General features: G+C 40.0%; 2 protein-coding genes across 7 annotated transcripts in view; both read right to left on the minus strand.

The window, feature by feature from the left end:
• Positions 1 to 633: 633 nt before the first annotated feature.
• sinhcafl (SIN3-HDAC complex associated factor, like) lies at positions 634 to 5,684 on the minus strand. 3 transcript variants are annotated; one of them, XM_069693415.1, is made up of 6 exons: positions 5,637 to 5,684; positions 4,335 to 4,502; positions 4,087 to 4,186; positions 3,886 to 4,000; positions 2,895 to 3,045; positions 634 to 2,796 (listed from the first exon to the last, which is right to left on the minus strand). In XM_069693415.1, the coding sequence occupies exons 2-6, from the start codon at positions 4,460 to 4,462 to the stop codon at positions 2,613 to 2,615; spliced, it is 678 nt and encodes a 225-aa protein (XP_069549516.1). In that variant the 5' UTR covers positions 4,463 to 4,502; positions 5,637 to 5,684; the 3' UTR covers positions 634 to 2,612. The 3 variants fall into 3 exon arrangements, with proteins under 3 accessions (XP_069549516.1, XP_069549513.1, XP_069549514.1); XM_069693412.1 differs by having other exon boundaries at positions 2,895 to 3,048; XM_069693413.1 differs by lacking the exon at positions 5,637 to 5,684 and adding an exon at positions 5,468 to 5,539 and having other exon boundaries at positions 2,895 to 3,048.
• A 705-nt stretch (positions 5,685 to 6,389) lies between these two features.
• dennd5a (DENN/MADD domain containing 5A) overlaps positions 6,390 to 25,080 on the minus strand; it is a 30,763-nt gene continuing 12,072 nt past the window's right edge. For 2 of the 4 annotated variants that reach the window (XM_069693417.1, XM_069693416.1), the window contains 20 exons: positions 21,967 to 22,154; positions 21,472 to 21,783; positions 19,897 to 20,112; positions 19,571 to 19,805; positions 17,778 to 17,928; positions 17,541 to 17,634; positions 17,202 to 17,306; positions 16,521 to 16,652; positions 15,948 to 16,100; positions 15,766 to 15,853; positions 15,591 to 15,678; positions 12,670 to 12,798; positions 12,040 to 12,161; positions 11,798 to 11,943; positions 10,795 to 10,913; positions 10,526 to 10,707; positions 10,293 to 10,375; positions 9,289 to 9,412; positions 8,588 to 8,756; positions 6,390 to 7,865 (listed from right to left, as the gene is read on the minus strand). In XM_069693417.1, coding sequence (XP_069549518.1) covers positions 7,682 to 7,865; positions 8,588 to 8,756; positions 9,289 to 9,412; positions 10,293 to 10,375; positions 10,526 to 10,707; positions 10,795 to 10,913; positions 11,798 to 11,943; positions 12,040 to 12,161; positions 12,670 to 12,798; positions 15,591 to 15,678; positions 15,766 to 15,853; positions 15,948 to 16,100; positions 16,521 to 16,652; positions 17,202 to 17,306; positions 17,541 to 17,634; positions 17,778 to 17,928; positions 19,571 to 19,805; positions 19,897 to 20,112; positions 21,472 to 21,783; positions 21,967 to 22,154 — 3,020 coding nt within the window. In that variant the 3' untranslated portion in view covers positions 6,390 to 7,681. The remainder of the gene's footprint in view (positions 7,866 to 8,587; positions 8,757 to 9,288; positions 9,413 to 10,292; positions 10,376 to 10,525; positions 10,708 to 10,794; positions 10,914 to 11,797; positions 11,944 to 12,039; positions 12,162 to 12,669; positions 12,799 to 15,590; positions 15,679 to 15,765; positions 15,854 to 15,947; positions 16,101 to 16,520; positions 16,653 to 17,201; positions 17,307 to 17,540; positions 17,635 to 17,777; positions 17,929 to 19,570; positions 19,806 to 19,896; positions 20,113 to 21,471; positions 21,784 to 21,966; positions 22,155 to 25,080) is intronic. The other 2 variants (XM_069693419.1, XM_069693418.1) reach the window with 1 other exon arrangement.

Below are 25,080 nucleotides of genomic sequence, written 5' to 3' on the forward strand. Positions count from 1 at the left end.
ATAATAACAATTAACAATAATAACAATAACAGCTGTCAGCTAACGAGCTGGTCACGGAACAGTTACCGTTAGTTAAACAACACGGTTGCTAGGCAACAGAAGTTTTTTTTGTTGTTTTGTTTTTGTTCCGGTTCTACTTTTCAACGGACCTGGCGAGCGCGTGAGCGTTAAACATATGAAGAAGGCCCAACAGTGAATAAATCCTGAAAGAGATGAAATTATCCTCATCAAAGTGTTAGTACGAAGGTTCCTCAACAGATGTCCTCAATTCTGTCGTAGCAAGCTTAATATCGAGGTTTTTTTTTTTTTTTAAAATGTATTTTAATATCTTTTTTACAGTTTTACATGATGACGTTTCTATCGTTCTTCGTGACATGCAGTGCTTTGATGTTATTAAAACACCGCTTTTAAGGAAACTTGCGACCTTGTGGATTTTTATTAGATTCAATAATCAACCTTCAACCACAACTAACGGGGTTACAACAGTGGACACCTACAACCGAATAGTGAGAAAATACTAAAACCACAGCAAACTCACATGTTCAGCGGACGGAGCCTCGTTCGTTAAATATTGTTTGCTTTGTAGCTCTTGTACGCCACCTACCGGTGTAGATGAATAATCACAGGCAAATGTCGTTCTTTAATTTTGTTTTTATTATAATACAGATCTACTTTGTGGTACAGTATAAAAAGCATTAAAAAACAAACATACATTGCATGTTCAAAAGAAGTGCACAAAATTAAAAACAGACTCTCTGAAAGGTTCTACACCAGTTATCTCAAAATTGCAGTTAAAAAGGTTTTGTAATAAATAAATATAAATTACATAAGAATTATAATGGAAACGTCAGCAAATTCATTAAGGCACATCTCACATCCCAAAATGTACCTCGCAAAAATAATATGGCAATTCCCTAAGGATAAAAAATAAAACAAGCTTATTTTCCAGCTTAAAAGGAAGCAGCATTTCTCCTTTTAATAAGAATCATAAACGTGTTCAGCATTTCACTACCCTGCTGCAGAAAAGTTTAAATATCAAGCAACTTTACACAGTGTTGCCTGTCAATTCATTTAGTTTGAGATTGGTTACAATATTGAAAAACAAAAGCAACCGTTGTCACTACAGTATTAATTTCAGACAGTATGCACAAAGGCAAAAACTGTGCAATCTGAGCGTTATTTTAACATGACATACATAATAATTATCTTGAGACATTAATGATTAATGAAAATGTAACATTATTGCTGAAATAATGGTTGCTTTTTACAAGCCAATTTGGTTGAATAAATATCTATCACTTAAAACTATAAAAGCAAAAGTGATAGACAACCCCAGAGCACTAATCACATTCAAAATGTCTGCATAGTTTGAACTTTTGACAATTGCTTCTAAAGATAATGACAATCACAAAGACATTTCTCTAAGAGCAATGTTCTGATTTAAAATGGAGAGTAACTGTGTTTCCTGTATGTCCCCTTTCTGAGCAGGAATACTGCAATTCAGCTTCTACTTTTCCCTGCAGTTTGCACATATTTCTGTACAGAGTGTAAAGTACAGCAATGTATGCCTTTAGAGAAATGAGTCTGAGGAAATGAGATGTGAAAATGTGATAAAACTGGCCTAGTGTAAAAAGTACAGTAAGTTTCCAGCACCTTTCGGATACACAAAAGCAGTTCTTAACAAATGTAGTGGTTTGCCATTCCTGTAATTTAAAAAAGTTTGGATGTACCAGGAGCCAAAACACTGTATTTACAAAATGCATTTTAAAAACATTTGCTTTACATCATGCACTGCCATTTCATTGGAAACTGTATAAAATAAATAAATAAATCACTTTTGTCATTCCAAAAGGCAGAGGGACGTACTGCATGCATGGTCTAAACACATTTACCCGAGTCAATGTGCACAAACTGCTGAACAAATGAAAATGGAGTGTTTCAAACTTGTGGCATGCTTAAGTTGTGTACATGTCCAAGAGATAATGTATTTTTATCTATATTAAACATTAAAATATCATTAAGTCATTGAAGATCATTTTACTAAAGCCCTTGGTGTACCCCCCAAAAAATAAAATCTTACAGTATTGCGCATTTGCACGTGGAGCAAAAAGACGGGACAAAACAACGCAGTTGGAGAGACACTCCCATGCTCACAAAAAAAAAAAGCTGGTATTAGAAATAGCTGGTGTCTTTCATATGCACTTACAATTTGACAAATTGTGAAAACAAATAGAACAGTCCTGATATGTATGAAAAAGTGACAAAATATGTACAACAAGCAGATCACCTGATACAAAATAATCACAAACAATTCAGAATCAAAAATGGAGCTCTAACAAAATTGGTCTCCTCATCCTATAAATAAAACTAATGCCCGTAAGGTTTTTTTTTTCATTTTCCTTTTTAGCTTTCTATAAAAAAAAATTAAAAATTAAAAAAAAATCAATTCTATACAAAAGTTTAAAAAATACCCTTGTAAAAAAAGAAAATTATGTAGACAAGAAACATCTAACTAAGTGTTCTAATTGAAGGAGTGGAAATGAGAGGTCTGCCACTGGAGACAAATCCAGGCAGATGCCGTGGATAACCCTACAGGGAGTCAACAAAAGCATTCACCAGGTTTCTTTCATGTCTTCTGGGAGCTGCGGAGGAAGCGTGTCCGGCAAGTGCGCGGCCACTTGTGGGGACGTCAGTGTCTTCTGTTTTTTGGGGCTGCAGCAGGGTTTGAAAAGTCGGGGATCGATAATCACCTCTCCGAACCGACCCTTGTAGACAATCCCACAGCACACCTTTTGCCTAAAAAGAAACCACTCTTGAATTATTCATAATATTCAAACGGGACAAGTTGTTTTTTATAAATTTGTCCCGTCATGTTTTAAAACCCAGTAGCTCACCTTTTCCAGTAGGAACGGTCCAAGAAGGAGAAGATGGAGGGAGTTGAGCGTCTTTGTTTGGACTCGATGTCTGAGCCATCATCTGACTGGTTGCTGTAACTGGGAGACTGGGCGGGAGAGACACTGGAGGTTGTGCTGTGGGCATCAGAGTCTGCTTGGGGGGAAAAAAGGAGACAGTTAAACACCATCATGATATTTACTTTTCAACTAACACTTATTTGGAAAATTCACATACATTTAATATGTTTTTGTAAAGTTTTGCATTAAATAAATTCAAAGTAGTATGAAGTAAAACAACGAATGGTCTACATACAAACTACCAATTATGTCCATTATGAATGAATCTGCACATTTTTCTTAAAAAGAGAAATCCAGCATTCATCCCATAAAATGTTGGAGAAGATTAATCAGCAACTATCTGAATAATAAGTCATTTTCAAATAAAAACTCCAAAAACACTTCCAAGTTCAATGTACAAATCTGCAGCTTTTTGTCATCCTACATTAAAGGCAGGAATTCATCTGCCCACCTCATCCAATGCACAGACCAAAAAAATAAATGTATTAAATTTACAATCATGAGAAAAAAAAAAAAAAAATCTAATATCCTCATTTGAAAAGTTGGAGTCAGTGAATAATATTTTTCAATCTGTAAAGTTCCCAATTAATTTGAATGATGACTGATGAGTTGTTGAGATGACTGCATGTTGACCATTTTATTCCTGAACCATTACCTGCTGCAGACAGTGTGTGTCCTAACCCAGAGAGACACAAGATGCTGCTGCATAGACATTTTTGAACAGGTAGTCAAAGAAGGCCAAATCCAAAATTGACAATGAAATTACAAATATTTGTTTTATTGTGATATTACACACATTTCATGAGCATTCACTACACTTTCACTTTAAATCAATAAAAATTAAGATATTAAAAAAACATTCCTAATCTGCCAGCACATGCACATTACCAGTTAATATTTACAAAAGACTTACTTTGTCTCTTTAACTTGTGAAGCCTCTTTAGCTTGCTTTTCTTCTTCCCATCACTGTTCTTGATCTTCTTGGGTTTTGTCATCTTAAAGCCCGGACCAGCTCTGGCATCCACCACCTGAGAGCCAGGTCGGTCCAAACACCAGTTAACAACGGTCAGCACGTCAAGTATGAGGGACAAATATGATTCTCACTATTACTTACGTGGTTCCAGTTCTTCTTGGAGCCATGAGGCAGCTTCTTCCACCTCTTCACCAGTAACACACAGGCGTTGCAGATGTCTCCAACACGGTCCTCCGAGAGCCTAAACGTCAATTTAAGCACACAAGACACCATGCAAAGTGTCACTAATAAAGTTCGGATGGAAATCCAGTATCATTCACACAAGCAATAATACACAGATGAACACAAAACACAAACGCACGATATGAATGAATGGATCAGAGCTTTACCCGAAACACAGCTTGAACGTCTCCTCATATCGGCTGCTGTCTGTGAAACGTGAACTGGAGGACTTGGTTTTGCAGATGCAACAGCCGTCGATACTCCGGTAGATCTTTGACTTGTGGAAGCCAAACATAGTCTAGTTGTTGGGTCGATGGTATGGCAAAAGAAAAACCCTGGAAGTGGAAAAGACACGGTGGGTTTATTGTCCTGGTAATAAGCACCGCGGATGTCTGCAGACTGGAGGAGGGGGGGCGGTCCCTTAATGCGCGCGCACACACACACACACACACACACACACACACACACACTGCTCTTAACCCACAACTACAACAAATCCTACAAGAACACACTTTTAAAGTTTCTGTGCATTAAGTAAACAGTGCACAAATACGTGGACAAATATACGTGGGGGGGGAAGGGAGAAAAAAAAAAAAAAAAAAAAAAAACGTAACTACATTTGGCGCAAGAAACGGCCGCATTCAAGTATGTTGAGGAATTTAAAGCCGAGTCACGGGAGCACCGAAACACCGCAAAAACAAAACAACACCGACGTCCCTCGAAAGGTCGTAACCTTGTTATCCCAGAAACAAGAGAGTTTAGGGAGCAGCTGGCTGAACTTCTGCATGTGGAGCTGCGTGCTGAACTTCAGACCGTCCGTCAGGTTACCGTGACGCGACACCCACAACCGGACCACCGTTCAACTCACGGGCAGTCGCTGGTTTTCTCCGCACACGGGTGCGCGGAATTGGACATTTTGGCGCCTTTTCAAACGCAATTGCCGTGAAGATATTTGTTTTCAGACGTTGTTTTTGGGCGCAAATTTGTTTCGCGGTGCAAAAAGTCGAAACGAAAAGCGGGGCAAGCGGCGCTTTTTGTGAAGTGAAGAAACAAAAAGCTACCGGGCTATTCGTTGAAATTACGCGTGTCTAAATAACACGCACCCTTATCAGGTCGCCGCAATTTATGCATGTTGTTAAAAAAAAAAAATTCTATTCAAATGCAAAAAGTTACAGTGAACACATCCTTCCCTTTAAATCCCAACTTTTGCCCGCTGGAGCGCCAAATACGGTTCATTGTTGTTAGCTGTTAGCATGCTAGCTAGCCGACTTGCTACCACGCCACGCTCTCGTTCACTTACACGTTATCCCATTGTCGACAAGTCTTTACACACTTAGCTCGCAACAACTGGAAACGCACACGGCAGTTTACGATCTTACCACGTCAACGCGAGTCTCGGCGCTCGTAACGAATGAGTAAAAATCGGCATAAATGTTACGTCTGTACAAGAGAAATAACAGCGCACTTACTGAACAAAAACTTTGAATCTTCGCCGTGTTCTTTTCGCCCACTGCGCATGCTCTTACTACTACTGCATACAGCTGGATATTAGAATGTCATTTGCATAAAAAGCCGGAATGAAAGATGGAGCGTGGGATGACCATATAAGGGATGCAGCCGTTGGGTTTGAACCTGGATTCAACCAATCACTGCGGTCCTCGCGTACACTTCGGAAGACATGCATGACGGGAAGCGAAGTCAAGAAGCGGGAGACTGCGTCGCACGTTAAGTGTTAACGGCCTGTTTTTAAACTCAAAATCCCACAAACCACCGTGACTGAGGCCTGAAAGACAAACGGCCATTTGACATGGCGCGAACGAGTTTGTTTACATTTTCTCAGCTGAGAAAGCACATTCAGCGTACCAATAAAGAGCTTCTTTTTTCTTTTCTTTTTTTAACGCTAATGCACTTAAATTACGACTGTATTAACGTGATATATTACTTTAAATGCTACTTTTAAGTATTTTATTACGTTTTATATAAAAAAAAATATTTTCTACTATTAAGTAGCAAGAGCTGACCAACAGCCACTTTAGATCAGACATGGGCTGCAACGAACAATGTTGTATCGACAATTAGTCGAAATATCTTTATCATCATGGAATCATTTGCTCCATAAAGTGTAAGACAATATTTTTACTGCACGACATGTTGTTGCAGCTCATTCAGCACATAATATAAACTTGTTCATGAACAACTAATACAAGAAAGTCCACTTGAACGCATTACAGATGCTTTATTCTTAATATATTTTTACACTGTACACTGTTGCTCACTTAGTAAACACTACATTACACAGCTATGTCAATAAATGTACAACTGTATTGGAAAACAAAAATATATATCTCCCAAGATGCTCATGTGTGGGTCGTACACCAACGAGTACAACACAGTCATTCCAGACATTGTTGGCACAGAAAAGAAGTCCATCACATATCAAATCTGTTGTTCTGCACAGGAAAGTTCAATGTATATAACAGAGGAGGGTCCAGGGATATCTAGATTTTTCTCTTGTGGATATTGCATAGCAAGAAACCATGATGACAAAATCTGGAGAGGGGGGAAAAGCAGTCCTTTCTGCTCCTCAACAGGAAGCAGGAGATCATCCTTTATCACGAGGACTCTACTGAGATCACACTGTTCAGAGAAGAGGGCAGATGTAGTGTGAGGGCTGGAATAATGGTAGGGCAAAGGGATAGTTGCAGGTATTTACATGAAGGCTGTCATTGTGATCCACTTTGCACAGAAAGCTGGGTCAAGCATCTCTTGGAACACTTGTGTCCTGAACACAAGACTTGGAGTATTGTCCTTTATCCCACTGAATATACTGTCTATCACTGGATGCAGGCTTAAGCCACAGAGTCTTTAATATCATGCAGGAAGGATCATTTTCTCCACTGAAGGTGTTCCAAGTAAAAGATTTGCATACTTGTTCTTTTGTCAGGGAAAGGCCCAAATGTAACAGCCTTTTTATTCCTATGTGGGTGAATCATCTTCCACTCTACAAACCTCCTTGCCATACACATACTTATAAAGCATACTTCTACATCATTTGCTTCAAGCTCTGCGTTATGACATTGAAATCGGAGTTGACAACAGAGCAAGCAACTTGACTGACTTAACAAAATAATACTGTTTTTCTCTGAAAATATATTAACAGTTTTGATCCTTGTTTTCCCTTAAATATAGCCATTGTCAGCAGTTCACGATAACAATGAAAATATTTAGCTTTCAATAAAACATTATAGCACAAGTAGGTCATCATCAGTAATGTGAAAATCATGGTTCATAATAGAAAACATATTTTTAACATCTAATGGCAACATCATTGAGGATAAAAATAACAACATATCTTGAAAGGCTCATTGCACTTAATATATGGCAAATGTAACAGTAGCTTTAATATAAGCCAGAAAGTGTCCTTTGTTCCTGCATATAAAAGGTTCAGTTATTCTTTTTAGTGGTCCCCAGTGATCTTCCTGGTCAAGTATAACTGGTGGGCAGTTGGTTTGTTTTAAATACCAACACCTTTGACAAGCGAAGCCTCCAGGGTGATGTTGAACTCCTGCAGAGTCTGTAGTACTCTGATCAGGGAGTTCACCAACGAGCGGTCCTTAATCAGTGCGGCGTCCTCGTACATCTGAGCAGTGATTGGACAGTCTGCGAGCAGAGCGATCCAGTGATGCAGCAAATGATCCCTGAGAGAAGACACACACATTTAGAGACAACAGGGCAGCTTAACACTAGAGTCTGACAGTTTTGAAATGATTTAAAACTTGCAGTGAGAGAAGACCAGGTTACACTGTAAATATTTTCATTATTTATTCATTATTTAGTTGTTTTTTTTATTAACTGATGGATAGTTGTTGACAAAATGTCAGAAAATAATGAAATGTCTCCGTCTTATATCATCACAATGTCTCAGTGGCCAAGATGATGTCTTAAAATTACTTTTTGTCTGACCAAAAGTCAAAATCTCAAACACATCCAGTGTATGAAACAAAGAAAAGCAGCAAATGTTTTCATTTGAGAAGCTGGAATACGTTTTTTTGGCCTTTTATGTGGTTGATAAATAACATTAACATTCAATTATCAAAACTGTCGATAATATTATACATTTTTGATTCTTTACTGGCCGTATTATTAGTTTTGAAAAGAAGAGTCATGAGTTGAAAAAGATAAAAACACATGTTCCCTGTTGAAGAGGCAAACACTCTTGAACAGGAAGGAAGAACTAATCAAATGAGATCAGATGCTTCAAGGATCATTGTCACTTGACCTGTTCAGGCTATGATACAGGGTGGCATACAGAGCAGTGCATCCACAGCTGTATCAGTTTCTTATGCAAACCACAACCAATGTTCACAAAGTTCATTACATTTGAAGGCGCTTTCAGTGTGAGTGCGTGCTGCCGGCCCACCTTGCACCCAAACAGACGAGCATCTGGAACTTCCCGTCCTTGCCGATGTTTCTGGACGTGTTGTTGATGGCGCGCATGAAGCGGCAGAAGTGGTGCACTCTGGTTTGCCAGTTTTCATCTGGAGTCACCTCCCGCTGCTCGGCACTTTCAAAGTACACTTGTGCCTTTTCTGTTAAACCACAAGATAATTAAAAGACAACTCAGGGCAATAATTCATCCATAAAAGGTGATCTTCAAATGTTTGTATTGCCTGACAAAAGATCTCAACACAAAGTCTAACTTATTTGACTTCCCTGAGGTTTTTAATCTGACCTCAAGGCCTTCCTCCACTGATATTGTCCAGCTGACACGAATATGGTTTAGATGTTAAAATTACATTGTTTACACTGTTGTTTCCCTCTTTGAGAGGTAAAAAAAACCGGTATCAATATGATGTCCAAAACCAATCGTGCATCACAGCACACCTGCTCACAGGCAGCGATATAGTTCCTGATCAACCAGTCCATACGGGCCCGTATGGACTGGTTGATCAGGAACTACAACGTGCTGCTGGTGAAAGTTTTAATGGAAGTTTTGTTTTTTTAAACCATTAAAACATGACTCCATCTGCATTCCATTAAAGCTTCTGTCCTTCATGAAGACACATAGTTTTTCCTGTTTACCCTTCGAGTTTGCATGGTGTAAGAGTTCAGAGCCCTTACCCAAGAAGTCCCAGATGAAGACATTCTTAAAGAGTCGGGGGGATTTAAAACCATGCTGGAAAACTTGCTCCAGAGCCCAGACGAGGCCGTACTCCCCACAGAGAAGAAGGGTCAGACTGCCTCTCTGTGGAGACACACATACATGCAGTTAGTTCATTTTATATTAAATAAAAGCTGTTGTTTTGTTGCAAATGAGAATTTAATGGATCACTTTTCTGCACTCATCTAAAAATCCAAAACATACCAAACCAGCTAACAACTATCTTGCAGCTTTCTCACAGGTTATATTTCAATTCAAGGGAAAACAACAACCTTCAAATAAAAATCATCATGAGGAGAGAAAACTGCATTTCAATTTGTGATAAAAGATACAAGAATTTCATTGAGTGTTGATTTTTGAAATTGTGCGTAAAAGTGATTATGAGAGAAGCCGGTCATCATGTGTGACATGACAGGAACACTATACGTGATTCTATAGATAGTAACAGACACAAAACACAATATGGAGCACATTTCAATTTAAAAAAAATATGTTTTGTCCTTAGCAGCCTCCCTCCATTGTTCACACAGTCCATTAAGGAGGAGGAGTGAAGGGGATTTCCCTGTAGACATTCTTTGTGCTTGAACTACAATGAGTGACTATTAAAGCCTATAATCAACGGTTAAGTTTCATCTATAAATCCTTAATAGGCATCTCCTCTGAATTGCAGTTATAACTCCACCTGCCTTAGTGTGTAATTATTATCAGTGATATGTTATATTAGTCTCTGTAACACGAGAAAAAACAAGTAAGCCAGAAAAAATGATCAGGAAATGAGGTCAGTTTTCAAAAAACAGCATAAATTCTTCTTTATTATGTCTGAATTGTACCACGTAGTGTACCGTTACAGAGGTGTGTGGGGGGGGGGTTGTTCAGGGAACACCAGAGCAGACAGCTGCTTTTCTTCATTTGTGATAAATAATAGAACTACATGTTTGGGCCTGTCTAGACTGCAGTCTCTCACCTCCTTCTCCGGTTTGTGGAAGTGCTTCACAATCCCATTGATGGCCTCTCCCACTCCCTCCTGGATCTGACCTGTGTTTAACTCTGGATGAGGGAAAAACAAAAGGCAAATACGGATGCTGTGAGACAATACAAGCAGTTGCTTTTAAGACAACAGAGAGATAGAATATAACAAAACGTGTACATTAGGAGCTCGTACAGATGAATAAATGGTTATGCAGCTGAGAAACTTACTTGGTTTGCTGTTTGGCGAGATGGTAACGAATCTCCTCATCATCCCTGGTGACTGCTGCATTGGGGGTGTGCGGCACATCCTCTCATCATTCTCCGTGCTGGGGGTCATCAGTTCTCCCACCAGGATCCTCTCCAGACTGCCGTCATCCACGCCCTTCCCCAACCACCGGCCACATGGAAACCTATTAGATGAGCACATTAAGTTCATCTTTTGACAACCGTCTGGTCAACACAATATTAGGTCAGTTTTCCTCATGAAGTAAGCTTACTTGTACGTGTGCCCTGTGATCTCGTTGCGAACCATAACGTACTCCACGAGCCATTTCGCGTAGAGCCCCGTGTTATCATGACCCATCTGCACCGTGGTGAGTTTGCCCAGGTTCTGGCACTGACATAGAGGAAACCACATGATGTCAAACACTCAAACCAACAATTACATTCACAACACAAGACATCAAATCCTATTGTTAAAGGACAATTACAGTTATTACAGTTTTGGTCATCATTTTTACTAAAAAAGAAACCACAAAGGAAAAGGAACATAAGGAGTCAGATAATGAGACAAGTTTTTAAGCAAATCAACACCTCACCAAACTTTTATGGATGAGAAAACAATGGTGACCAGTGAAATGATTACCAAACTGTCCATTTGAAACATCCAATACAGTTTACAACTTGGACAGTTCCTAGATGCACCATTTTCGGTGATATTAGTCATTTTTGAGAGTTTCCATTTCAAAGTCAAATAAAGTAGTTTAGATAATCTGGCTAAACAGTTTGCTCATTTTGATCTTTTAGTCAATCGTGTTTCTTGCCCTGTTACACGGTACCAAGCGCAGCCTGTGTCTACACAGGAGGCGTTCAGGTACAGTGTTGAGCGTAGGTCATCCACCAATTGGAGGTGCTCAGAGTCCAAAACATAATGACTGTAGTTACACGAGTAAAATGAAGACCAATACACTTGAAGCTTATAAATACACCACAGGTCGCAAATATGGACATCCAGCACAGTTTTATTTAGCTGTTACAATGGCAGTGTAGACAACTGTATATGTTAACATAGAAGCCTGTTGTTCTGTCAGACACAATAACAACTCAAACATGCAGTTGGAACGCTTTCTGCGTAGACACGGGGGTTAAGACTTCGTCATGTTCCCTGGTTGCAGCATTCACTTTGGTGAGAACACCGTTACCCTCAGAAACTAAACTACAAAATTAAAACCCACGTTATAATACAGCGGAATTGTCCTTTATCTGAGAATTGACACGAACCTCAAAAGTGATCTCCAGAGTATTTCTGGGGACCTGCAGAACTCCGGTCTCGGCCAGCTCACCAGAAACACACACCCAAGGGTTGGCTGTGAACATGGAGCCACCCAGCTTCTTACTGGGAACAACCACCACATGGTAGGGGATCACTGGGAGAGAGAAGAGATGTTACCCAGTGAACTCACATCAATACAGAACTGGTAGTTGATGGGCTGTGCTGTGCCAGGAATCAAAACAGCACTCACTGATGGTTGTGAAGACGTTGGTGAAACAGAAGTAATCCACAGCATTAAAGGACAGCAGGTGGTAAAGAAACTGCTCCTTCTCATCATCGCAGCGCAGGAAGGCGTAGCGCTTATACAGTTTCCTAAAAGAAAGAAATAAAGACTCATGCTTAGACCCAAATATGAAATGATTTCTGTTACCCAACACATGAATATTCCTCAGCAGCATAAGCATGAGAGATGGGCAGTTTTGGGGCAAAGGGATAACAAAGTGCACAGTGTTGAGCATCAGCTGGTAGAAAGTGTGCTGTAAGGTCATAAAAGCAGACAGAAATCCTCCTGACCCACTTCACCACTTAGATATCATTTATTAAAAAGGCTGTAGATTATTTATGCAGCGGTGGACTCCAGTATGAAGCACTGCAATTTCAAAAGAGCTAATGTATTATAAATGGCTGGATCACACATCATCTTCATTTCATGAGACAGACATTCCTCCACAAGCAAAGAAACAAGGTCAGACGAGAACCAACAAAATGGTGGGAAAAGTCGCTGGGTGATCTTCAAAATGTCACCGTTCTGTTTCTAATAAATACTGAAACTGTAATAGACAGAAGCGTATGAACTGTGGCAGTGTGTTGCTTTGCTCACTTTGTAAGCTCGTGGTCCGACAGCAGCTGCTTCAGGTGTCTGGACAGCAGTTTCTTCTCCATAGAGAGGCGAACCCAGGCTCTGGCCTTGCCCACGTCTGTCTTGATCTCGCTTATATTTTGAATGTGTCTGAAAATAAAATGACAGTTTGAGGGATCAGCAGGGGACAAGAAGTAATGAATGAATACAAGAGGAAAGATGGGGGCAATTGTTATGTTCTGTTATTAATATGGAAATGGGGGATGGGCAATAATTAAATATAACGTCATTCAAGGAGTACCTAAATGGATATCTGGCATGAATGCACCTTTTGTTTATTGTCTCTTGGAGGAACCAGCGCAGTGATATGAATGCATTCACACAGATTGTTGCGCAAGTCTGTTGTCCAAGTCTAAATTGTTTATAAGAAATTTATAATTTCACGTGTACATAATTATTAAACAAATTGAAAAAAATCCGATCACAAGTTTTTAGATTGTTTAACTGACAAAACAGTTCAAAACAGGACGATACTTAATGTCAGAGATTATCAAACAAAGAAATCAGCAAAATGTGAAAATTCTCACATTCGAAACATTTTAAACAGTAAATATTTTTTGCTTCACAAATTACCTAAAAGATTTATCAATTTTCAAAATTTACACTTGACAAATGTGCAATCTGTGTCATTCGATTAATGAAATATGTGATTAATCATGTCAGTGGTGCCAGTGCTACTCTGACTTGGGAGTTCATTACTTCGGTGTCTGTCACTGTTATGGCTAGACACAAGTCTCAGTCCGCCCTGGACCACAGAGCACTCACTCTCGTGTCATCGCTCCCAGCCACCATCATGTCTCATGTCGAGACACATTCCCTTCCACTCCGCCTGTGCCATACGCGCTTCACATCTCCTCCTCCACCTTCCATCCCCCCCGTCTCCACCCTTTCCGAGTAACCCAGTTTTCTTTGCTCGTTATCTCCATGGCAACAGTGTAAAACATCCGCTACATGCAATATTATTGTTACCTCTTACCTAAAAAAACCCACAGGGTAACACATTTGCATTACCGCCATCATCTGTAATACGTTTTAAAATGTAATACATTCTAATATAACTGTAACACAAACTACCTGTTCAGACTAGGATCAATTATTAAAGTCATTACTGAGGGCTGCTTCTGTGTGTTTAATCGTGCTGTCAGACGTTTACAGGAGTGTGGAGGAGGGTCCGACTATCAAGTCAGGGTAGAGCAGTGTGTTTGTACTCCAAGCGGACCCCTCCTCTCCTCTGAGTCCGGCTGGCGGGGGGTCTGGTAATTAGGCTGGAAGTAACATGCTGGTACACAGACTCACTCTGCGTCTTCTCCACGCAACACAAGCCCAGACTCCTCAAGTCTGACTGGTTATAGTAGATAACATGATGACAGTGATGGCTGCCATCACACTTACTCACGCACACGCACACGCACACGCACGCACACACACACACACACACACACACACACACACACACACACACACACACACACACACACACACACACACACACACACACACACACACACACACACACACACACACACACACACACACACACACACACACACAGGTGTTGAGGCATGCAGGAGCTGTCGGTGCCGTTAAAAGACTTGGTGTTATGTGAATAAAAATAAACTAAAGTAAAACCTTGTGAGTAAATTGGGGCACTCTGGGATGGTGGTCATGTAATTGGACAGACTTTTGCTGCAAGTCGCTCTCTCCCTTCTCTCTCTTCCCCTAATTTGCAGTAAATGTAGCTCCCTGTCCACAATTTAATGAAGGTCAAAGTGCCGACAAATACTGTAAAAAGGGGTCAGAGCGTTTTCTGTAACAACATCACTGCTAAAGAATGAACAGCCCAAGAATGTCAGACTTGCAAAATTTGTAACTTTTAAGTTGTGCTTGAAACTCCCTTTCATTGTAAGGCTTCCTCATAATCATATTTAATGTGAATATCTGTGCATGAATACATACACTATATATTTATTGGGGATGCATGTGTATGTATATGAGTAGTTGTTATTTTATTTTGTCCTTTATTTGATCCTTTTTTTACTACATTGTATTTAGCCCTTGTAAAGCACATTGTAATTCATGACTTTGATCATTGCCTGTAGATAAACTCAATTCTATTACTATTAAAAAATATTGAGCTCATAAAATGTATAGCGGTGGTTTACTTAGATGTTCAATTCAGATAAACAATTACAGAAATACGACTAGAAAAATGTCAGTCACACTTTAAGCTTTATTTTTTTTATATAAGTAATGTTAAAGCTGTATTAAGAGAAGCTGTATCCAGGTATGTGTGCTTGTTTTGAAAATGTTAAGCCTGTACAATAAAGAAAAATGATTGTCCTTAAAATACTAATGGTCTGTAATATTTGTTTTCTTTGGTTGTTGTGGTGCTTTTGTTGTTTCTGTAACAATACATTAGTTTAATTGATGAAATTGTGGCCAATAGCTTGGGCATACAGAAGAGTGAATCACAGTAGTCACAAACCAAAGAATTTTGGGGCATTTTCTCTGGAAGAAAATTGATGTGAAAATTGTATTTGACCTGGAATTTTTTTCTTGTGGAGACACTGGTGTAGGAATGTAACCCACAATATTATCAGTCAGTTTTATGTGTGACTTCATTGAGGTAATGTAAATTACTACTCATTCTGATCCTGTGACAATCCATGGACCCAACTTACTATCAATCAGAGGAACATAGTACTGTGGCAGGTTTTGTTTGAAGGTCTACCACAAGGGGGCAGTATTTATATTACATACATTGTTCTGTTAGTGACCAGCAGCCATATATTTGTAAAACAGTCTGAGGAACACTGGATGAAATCAAGGGAATTCCTCCTTTATTCTTCCATTGACGTGCACATTATCTCAGTCTTCCTCACCTCATATCCTGGATCAGGGAGACTTTCAGAGGGGGCATGGCCGACACCCCCCCATCAGATTTCCGTCTCTCAGCGTCATGAATGAAACCTGGTATAAAATAAAAGAAGCGTAATTAAAACGTCAAGTGTTTGTTAATTGGCTTTGTTCACTGGGTGAAGTGACTACAGCATTTACCTGGAGGTCCCAAACCAGCTGGAGTCGCATTCTTCTTCTCTTTGCTGTCCTGGTAGTGCAGCAGATGGGACCACAAGGCAGATTTACCCTGAAAAAGAGAACACACGAGTGCCATTACTGCCCAGCTGTTGGGTCATGAATCAGGTGCACAGCGGCTGCAGTGATTTGTTTTTTTTCCTGACCTGTTTAACCTGCAGCCCGTGGCTCCAGATCCTCTCTAGCAGGTCGCAGAGGCTCGCAATCAGAGTGTTCTCCTCGACACCGGTGATGCTGACTTCTCCGTGACCCAACTCCACAGCCTCCCGGCCCATCTTCTCTACCAGCATACGCTTCGTCTGCAGAGAAACACAACACGCACACACATCCATACTGTTACAAAGAAATCAAACTCATATTACTGGAGTTTTATTTCGTGCCCAGTTTGCTCAGCGAGTCTACTGTCAAATAGAGGGAAACATTTAAACCTTAGCCAGGAAACAGTCAAACAAATTCATTCATTTTAAATTCTAAGATGGCAGGAACTTTCACGTGTTATCACCATAAAATTCATTTTTAAAATTAATAATGGACAATTGATGATTGAAAAGTAAATGTACACATAAGAAAGTTTGCCAAAGCACCAAATCCCTCTGATTCTTTGTTAACTCTGTTCCACTACAGTACTTAGTACTTAGTACTACGGCAGAGGCAGAGATCGCAGCAAATACAGCAAAACAAATCAGCTCCAATCAACCGGAGCTTGCTCACACACAAACCTTGTTTCTGCACTCCTTCAGCAATCCCTCAACAAACTTCCAGTTGGTCTGTGCGATGACAGACGGTGACAGGTTGGACAGTTTTGGCTGTCTGATGGTCGTGCCCAGGTTTCGGGCTTCCTGGATGTACTTCTGATGAAAGACAGAGAATTAATTTAGCAAAAACAACAAACACTGTCAGAGAAATCATCTCAGTAAATTGGTGCGCTCGTGTCACTCATGAAGGTTACAGCACAACACTTGTACAGATAAAAGGAACAGCAGAACAACTTGAGTGTTTGTTTGTTCAACAGTAAAAAGTAATGGATTTACTTTTGACAAAATAATCTTTTGAATTTTAATTATTGTCAAGAAGAAAAAAACTGACACAGAAGTGATGAAGTAACTGAAATAAAAACTAGTTAGATGATGGCGATAAAACTGTTCATCAAATAAAACCTCAAATCTTATCGATATTCAACAAAACAAGTTAAGAATTTGGAGAAATTCTATGAATGAAATTGTACTTTCAATGAACTTTAAATTTATTAGTTGCACCTATCCTTATCTCAAACATGACATGGCCTAGAAAGTGACATGGATTATCAGATTAAGCTGAGCTGCTGATGATTGAGGAGGCAGAGGCAGGTAAAGACCACATGCATGGACAGGTCATGTGGTCTGTGGACTACCAACACATACCACGTCCACAGTCACCGACTTTAGACAGGGCTTGAAGGACTGCGAGAGCCAGTAGTAGTCAAGAAACAGCAGGAGCTGCAGCTCCGGAAACAAACACTCTACATGCTGAGAGTGAGCGAGCATGAGTGCAAGAGGCAGAGAAACAGAGAGAAAGAGAGAAAAAAACAAAACAGTGACCAGATATGTGAGAGGGAGGTGGGAGAGCAGACAAAATGATAGCAGAGTTCAAAATAAAGCAAACAGAGCGCAGGTCATGCAAAATGAACAAAGACAACAAAGCTCAGGCGGTCAGTCTGTATGAATGAGCTGAGAAAAGAAAACACAATGAGGACCTCTCACCTCTCGCTGGTCGTTGTCCAAATAAAGATGCTCAGCGTGCTGCTTCTGTCGATCCCTCCTCCTCCACTGGGCAGGAGCGCTCCTCTTGGCCCATCTGTAGCACAAAACCACATACCTTTGATCAGTTTCATAGGAAAACAACGTACAACAGCCGTCAAACACATATCGAATACAGAAAATAAATGTTAAATTAAAATAAACATAGAGCACAAGGTGGCAATAATGTGCAATATTCACTTGTTGCTGGTCGGCCCAGTTGAGAGCACATCAGACTGCAGTCGGGGGAAGAAGCCCTGCTCGTAGCGCCCCTGACCGATCTTCATGTCCAGCAGGTGGGGGTGCAGGGCAGTGTGGTCGATCTTAGTGACTCTCATCTCAATGGCTTTCTCTGTGGAGGAGATGTGGGACTGAGATGACGAGACGCATTTAACCTTTTCATTTTGTTGATTTTCCAAAAGTCCCAGTGCTCTCATTATTAAGACGCGTGTCCTTAGCATGACAGCATGTCTCTGGTTTTAGGCTAAATCTAAACATTAAGCATTACAATTGAATTCTGCATGTGTTCTGAGCATCCACACAAACAAGTCAACTTTTAGGATTGAGGAGGGGAGACTTTAGAGGAATGATTATCAGGAAGAAATTCTGTACTCTTACTTTACCAGGTAAATATTTTGTTCTCATGTAAAAGAATCCCATAACCACCATAAAAATAAATATTGGAGCCATCTATACAAATTAAGCATCAATCAATAAGAGATAAAAAAAAATAATATATAGGGGTCTATCCTGACTTGAAATATCTTCTCACCAATCATCTTACTAATGTTGTTATATTTTCTGGAGCAAAATTTTATTGAGAAATCAGGATAACTATGACAAAGAACCATTAAATTCAAATTGAGCAACGAGTTTAACAGAAAGTTTAAAAGAAATAAAAACAAACATTTTCACCCAAACACCAACAAAAACAAAAGAAGTGAGGAAAAAGGCCCAGAATAGATGTTCTTTTTCTTCAAAAGAAGTCATCAGTGAAAGCCGCTTTAGACTGTGATTTTCTGATGCCTGATCAAAAACACACCCACACATTGGTTGTGTTAACAAAAGCACCCACGAGATGAGAATAACAATGTAGATTGATAATAAGGAAAGTACTTCATGAAAGGCCACAAAACACAAGATATATAAAGGGTTTAAAAAAAGCAATGTGAAAATGGTGGATAAGTACAGACTGGCTGAAGCTGCAATTCACAGAAATTTCATCCACAGAAAAGAATTCCTCATCACCCATTCACCTGCATTCTGGAAATTATCCGATCACCTTAATAAAGATCAATGAGAGAGCATTTAATACTAAACCAGGCTTGGCGAACATGATCATTACAGTCAAAAATGCATTTGCACAGAGGAATCTTCAAATTTACATTAATATGTACAAACAAAACCAATTTAGCATCTCTAAGATAGAAGATTTTCTGCATTAAACTCTTAAACTCTGTTATCATGAGTTATTATGAACACAAGGTCAAAGGAAGCCAATCCATCCTCTGTGAGCGTTTTTTTAAACAGGTTGTTTGCAAACAAGACAGCAATTACCAGTCAGCTAACCTAAGAGAGCCGACCTTCAGGTCCGTCAGCTGACACCTTCAGATTAATTCAGGGCCCTTTGGACTTCTAATGAAACGACTTCTTTAGGATTTTTAAGGCTTTCTTTATTTACATTCACAAAACTGCAAGTATTTTGGCTTTACTCAGGGTCATAATTAAACCGTACAGAGGTCCACCTTTATTGTCTTTTTATTGCCTATATGGTGATTCCATTCCTTTTCAAAGTAAAACCTGCAGCTTTACTAGAATACACCAGCCACAGAGTTTTCCTCAGGTGGAGAGGTGTTACAGACGAGTCCAGAGAGCTCAAGCAGCACACAATATTGGAGCTTTGAAAAGAAACCACTTGGGTACCAAAACTTCCTACTGCCCTTTTTATTTTTCTGAAATCCACAAAGTTTTCAGGACTTATCCTTTATCCTTACCCGCTTCTTCGATGTTGGTGCATTTCTGGTACATGGAGGTACGCAGTGTGGGTGTGCGGACGTTCAGCATTCGAATCTTGTCCACACGGGAGTCAAACACTCTCAGTGTGTGCTCCTTCTCCTCATCATCATGACAGAGGATCTTACTATCGATGAAGGAGGCAAACATCTGAGTCTCCAAGAAACGTGACAGGAAGGGCAGGTAGGGTTCTGGTTGGTCAGACAGGAAGGAGGCCTGCACACACATACAGGAGGGAATTCAATCTCGTACATTATGGAAAATAATAGCCTTCACTATGCTTTGATATTAACAAACAGCACCGTACCTTGTCAAAATTCTGCATCTGGTCTCGATTGGTGAACCAGGACTCTTTGTCTTGGCTCGGCTGGATGACAAACACCTCATAGTCCGCGAACATCTGGGTGAAACGGTTGGCGAAGACCTCGCGCACATGGATGTTGAGTTGGTGCATTTTTAGCTCCTCATCGTCACACTGAACGCGCCCGTCCCTCGGGCCACTGGCATCCTCTCTCACCTCCAGCTGAGGAGCACAAACACCCATTAAAGCACTCTGGAATGGCTGATTTTGATAAATTACAACACAAAATACCACAACAAAGAAAGGCCTGAGAAAAGGGAAAAGCGTGTGAGAAAGCAGATGAAAAGAAGCGGAACACTGTCTATTTTTCATGAGCTTTTATCCGACTGTTATCACAGGCTACTGATGAAGCAGCGGGGTTATGGGAAAGGAAGTCAAGGACGCGTGTTGATTTATGACCCAAATCAAACTGAAACACAAGTTCTTTTTTTTAGCATGTCAGCAGGTCAGCTGGACAGATTCCTGCACTGGGGGGCTAAAACAACACAGAGCAGGCCAACCACTGTATCTACGCTTAAAAAAAGAAATGTAGCAGTCCACTGACATGACCCAGGAATGGATTTAATCACTGCCTTGTTTCTCTAATACAGACTCAGCAGTGTGTTTAGTTAAGAATAATTATAGGAAAAGTCAGACCGCATAGCTGCAAAACTACAGAGATGACGCACTCATCCATTCATGGAAAGCTAATGCTGGCCACAAGTGCATAACCTGATTACAAAGGTATCTCTCCTGTAAGATTCTTTTGGCCAAACATGAAATAATACTGTTTCCCATTTGAACGCAGTTTCTTTTATGAAAAATATCAAATAATGTACAAACATCTGCTTCCTCCTGTTCTGCGTTGATGTATCATGTGTGAGTTCAGTTAGTGGTATAAGAGGAGCTCCCCCATTTGTTAATGGTCCTTTACTCCAATAATGACAGTAATAACTGAGGATACAATAAACCTTTATGCTCTATTAGGTCATGAGTATCGATTAATGACTCATTTCAATTCATTATTTTGCACCTCTTAACACTGTTGTTCACGACATCCTTTAAAAATTGACGTAAAAATTATGAACACATTAATACCAGGTGAAAATGTATTTGTGTGACAATATTTATATATAAACAAGTCAACGTGCAAAATTTAGGAATAAAAATGAGCTCCAGGCATAAACAGGTCTAATACATATTCATTACACATCATGTCCTTGAATATTATTTCTACTTGCAAATTCAAATTCTCTTTATTAATTTTCAGTTGGCTTTTCATACAGTCTACATCTGTGTTTTAATTAACTCTGCATGTTTATGAGAAGCCCGATGACCTGATGGCTAATATTGAGATACCACTGAATTATCAGTCTTGGTGATATAATGAAGCATATTTAATTAATTGCATCATTGTCATATTGCAGTTTTGTCATCACTATAGTAACTATATCATTTTCTGTTAAAAGTCAAACCCCAGAACATGATATGCGATCATTCATGCAGCCCAATTTCAACTGATGAGATGAGATCATTTCTCACTTTCTCCAGGCTGACACCTGTCCTCTTGACCAGAGCCTGCAGTCTGGCGATCGTTTCGTTCTCTCTCAGCAGGAAGGAGTTGAGGGGCGAGGCCAGGTTCCCGTTACGCTTGTCAGAGACCATGTCAACAGATCGGAAGCTGTGGTATTTGGCTTGGCTGTCGCTGGAGTGAATATTTCCCTCTGGAGACACGCCGAAGGACATGAGCACCTCTGAGATCTCCTGAATGAACTCTAGTTTGTTGGGAAACTGGGGCAACTCCTCTGGCAGTTCGATGAAGTGATTATCAATGTCCACAAAACACAAGTTAGCCTGCAAGAAGACAAGGAACAGACGACAGTGACGTAAGAACATAATAATATTAATCCTAATGCACAAACAACTTGTAGAAATTACGTTATCGGTGCTGACACAAGTTTTCAAACTCCATTAAGAGTTAAACTAAATTATAAGAAGTAAATGTTGATTTGTAATCATTAGGTCGTGAGTTTGTACCTCTTGTGGCAGCTCTAGTTTGGTGCGGTCATCCTGTCCATTGGAGTGGAGGCCCATGAGATACGGCACGGGAGCGTCCAGGAAGTGGAGGAGGGAGGCAGGCAGAATGGGAACGTACACATGCTGCCACTGGAAGGGGAACATTAAGGCCGTGATGCTCTCCGCCACGGTCATCAGCCTCTGGTAATCTGTTTCACACACACAAGAGTAAACTGTGGTGAAGGAAACACTACTCCTATATAAAAGATATGTACCAGCAGCATGAACAATTCTGTGCTCAGGTTCATTTCCTGGTGTGCTTTACAAACCCACTTTTAAAAAAAATTTGGTGATTGTAATGATTTTGAGTGATCATTTGTGTTCCAATACTTTTTTTCTGGACTGATTTCGAGAGCGCCATCCAGAGGTTAACTACATGAACTGCTCTTTTGATGATGTGGCATGCTAAATTTACCAAACAAGTAAGCAGGTTGCACAACTCTGTCCCTGTATTTCACTTCCCACACACAACACTTGAACCTGTAAACAGCAGAGCAGTTTGTCTGTTGTTCTAATGGGATGACCTTGTTCATAGCCAGCTCCTCTGTTTGCTCTCTTATTTTGAGGTCTATCAGCTGCAGCACATGACATGATAGCTAATCCTGCTATGTTTGCAGTTTCAGGAGCGTAACCACACAGATTCATCTAAAACATTAGCACTTGCTTTGTTAGCGAACGTAGCTGATGGTATCTTGTGATTTATGACTTTGCTCAGACATAACCTGCTGTTAGAAACCACCTGCTGCAAGACCACTGATTGTCTGGATGCAAATACGAAACGACTGATACAGGAAACAGTACAGTAACAGTTTGCTGCCCCGTGGGATTCAAGATTCAGTATTGAGAGCACAGACTTTACCCAGTGAAAACAAAGTGGACTAACAAGAAATACAAAAGGAAGCACCCAACCCCAATGCAGCTCTTTAAGACCATTTTCTTTGTTACTCAGTGTTCTTTAATCGTAGCAGTGGAATTGGATTGATAAAAGGAATTAGCTGTGATGACACAAAAGCTGTCGACACAAAAGCTGTGTCCAAATTTAGAAAGTGGATCCTGTGAATCATTGCTCCATGATGACAGGGCCCGTCCCAAGACCAAGACATGGGTCAAAAAATGCTTGTATATCTTTTGCATCCCCCAGTGCTCTAGTATAAAGAGTATTTCTTGCAAAAATAGCATTTTTACATTGCGATGTTTCCACCGTAAATGTCATAACTTACACTGTAAACTCTTTAACCTGATGCTGTCCTTTAGTAGCATTAAACATGCCCTTGTTTGACACTGATGGCATTTTGAGAGCACCATAGCAGTGATAAGGCTGCACATTTTTTAAATTCTCGACTGGCTGATCACACCATTAGATTTTGTCTCTGTGAGGTTCGACCATGTAATTTGTGGAGGAAGACCTCTGACGGGCCGTTGTGGTCCGATAAAGGATCCAGACTCTAACGTGACGCACAGGTGCAGCCAGCTGGCCTTCTGGCTAACGTTAAATTCCTTTATCATGACTCCACACAGCAACACTCCTTCACGTTCAGGGTTTCACACTTGAGTCAACTGGTATACATGCAAATATGTGACCAGCCCTCCTCATCTGCATTCCTGCTCTATCCCGTTGACACCTACTGCACATTCAGCAGCAGCTCTGCCTCTCCCCTTATGGTGCCAAAATAAATACCATTCCTTCATTTGGTCATGTGCGGGTCCATGGGAAGAGACTGAGACTGAGAATGCCCCCCCCCCCATCCCTCTTCTCACCAGGCTTCCTCTCCCAGGATGGGGACAGGAATACTAACATCACCCGTCTCCTTTTAAACTAGGCCACCATAACAAGAAGCTACTTAAACAAAGAGTCAAGTATTGCTCATTATGCACACAGCTGCATGGCATGAATATTTTTAGAACATTTAGAGCTGGTAGCAGTTTGGATAAGCGATGCTTTATCTACTCGGTTTACATACTGAATGGAAATTATGTAGTACAGCAGGTTAAAAATACACATGACAGAGAAGTGAAACTGTTGCAGGTGTGACATCTGAGAATTAATCTCCTCACACAGCTTGTTTCGTATATTTATGATCTGCTTTACTTGCAACATCCTCAGTTGGTACCATGACTGTGATGGCAGATATTTATTGATTTTGATACATTCATATTTTCAATCTGTGAGAAGTGAATAAAGAAGCCTGAGTCGTAAACTGTATTTTGTGCTTCTTGCAGAGATGTGGTTCTTCTGACGTTGACTTGTCTTTATGTTAGTTCAGATGTCCAGTTCTTGCATATAACAGCCTGACACACATGCAAGGAATGACTATTTTAATTATTCAATAAGCTGCTAAAAACTTTATTCATTAATCAATGAAGAGATTTATCTTTAACATTGAAAATACTGAATGATGCTATCAGAGAGCTCAAGATATAATTTTCCAATGGAAAATTATATAATATAAAATAAAAATAAATCAGTAAATCTTCATATTGAAGAAGCTGGAACCAGAAGCTGTTCTGCATTTTCCTTGATAAATAATGAAAAAATGAATCATGCCAACCAATTAAGTCTTTTAGCTCCGTCTTACACTACATAAATTAGACTAACTGATATTGCAGCCTAAAGAAAAAACTAAAGCACCAGGTCCATGTAAAGTTTGACCATCAAGAAGATGCATCTGAAAGTTGCCAGAATATAATATTATTCCATAATGGTCATCTGTGGATGGCTGAAAGATGTGCTTGATTGTATATCTTAAGGCCACAGTTGAACAAACTGTGCTGTCAGAGGTAAAGCTTCAAAGCTGTGCTTCTTAACTTCATTTCCATCTCTGTGCCTCAACTATGTGTATATGTGTAATTGCCTGTCCTGTCACTCTGAACTGCACAAATCACAGAAAGATAGAAAATGCCCATGAATAATAATAATAACAAATGATGGCTTAATTATAGCATGTTGACACATGACGAGCTTCCTGTTTGACAATGACGGCAGAAGGAACAGAAAGCTTTTGAGCATCTTTTCTTTTATGACTTCTCGGAAAAGATGCTGGCTGGGGCCTTTCTTGTTTTCTTTAATCAGAGTTA

This window comes from Brachyistius frenatus, unplaced genomic scaffold, assembly GCF_029030835.1.
Source record: "Brachyistius frenatus isolate BFR_SWC_R1_liver_20210118 unplaced genomic scaffold, ASM2903083v1 Contig_15, whole genome shotgun sequence".
In the NCBI taxonomy this organism is placed as follows: Eukaryota; Metazoa; Chordata; class Actinopteri; family Embiotocidae; genus Brachyistius; species Brachyistius frenatus.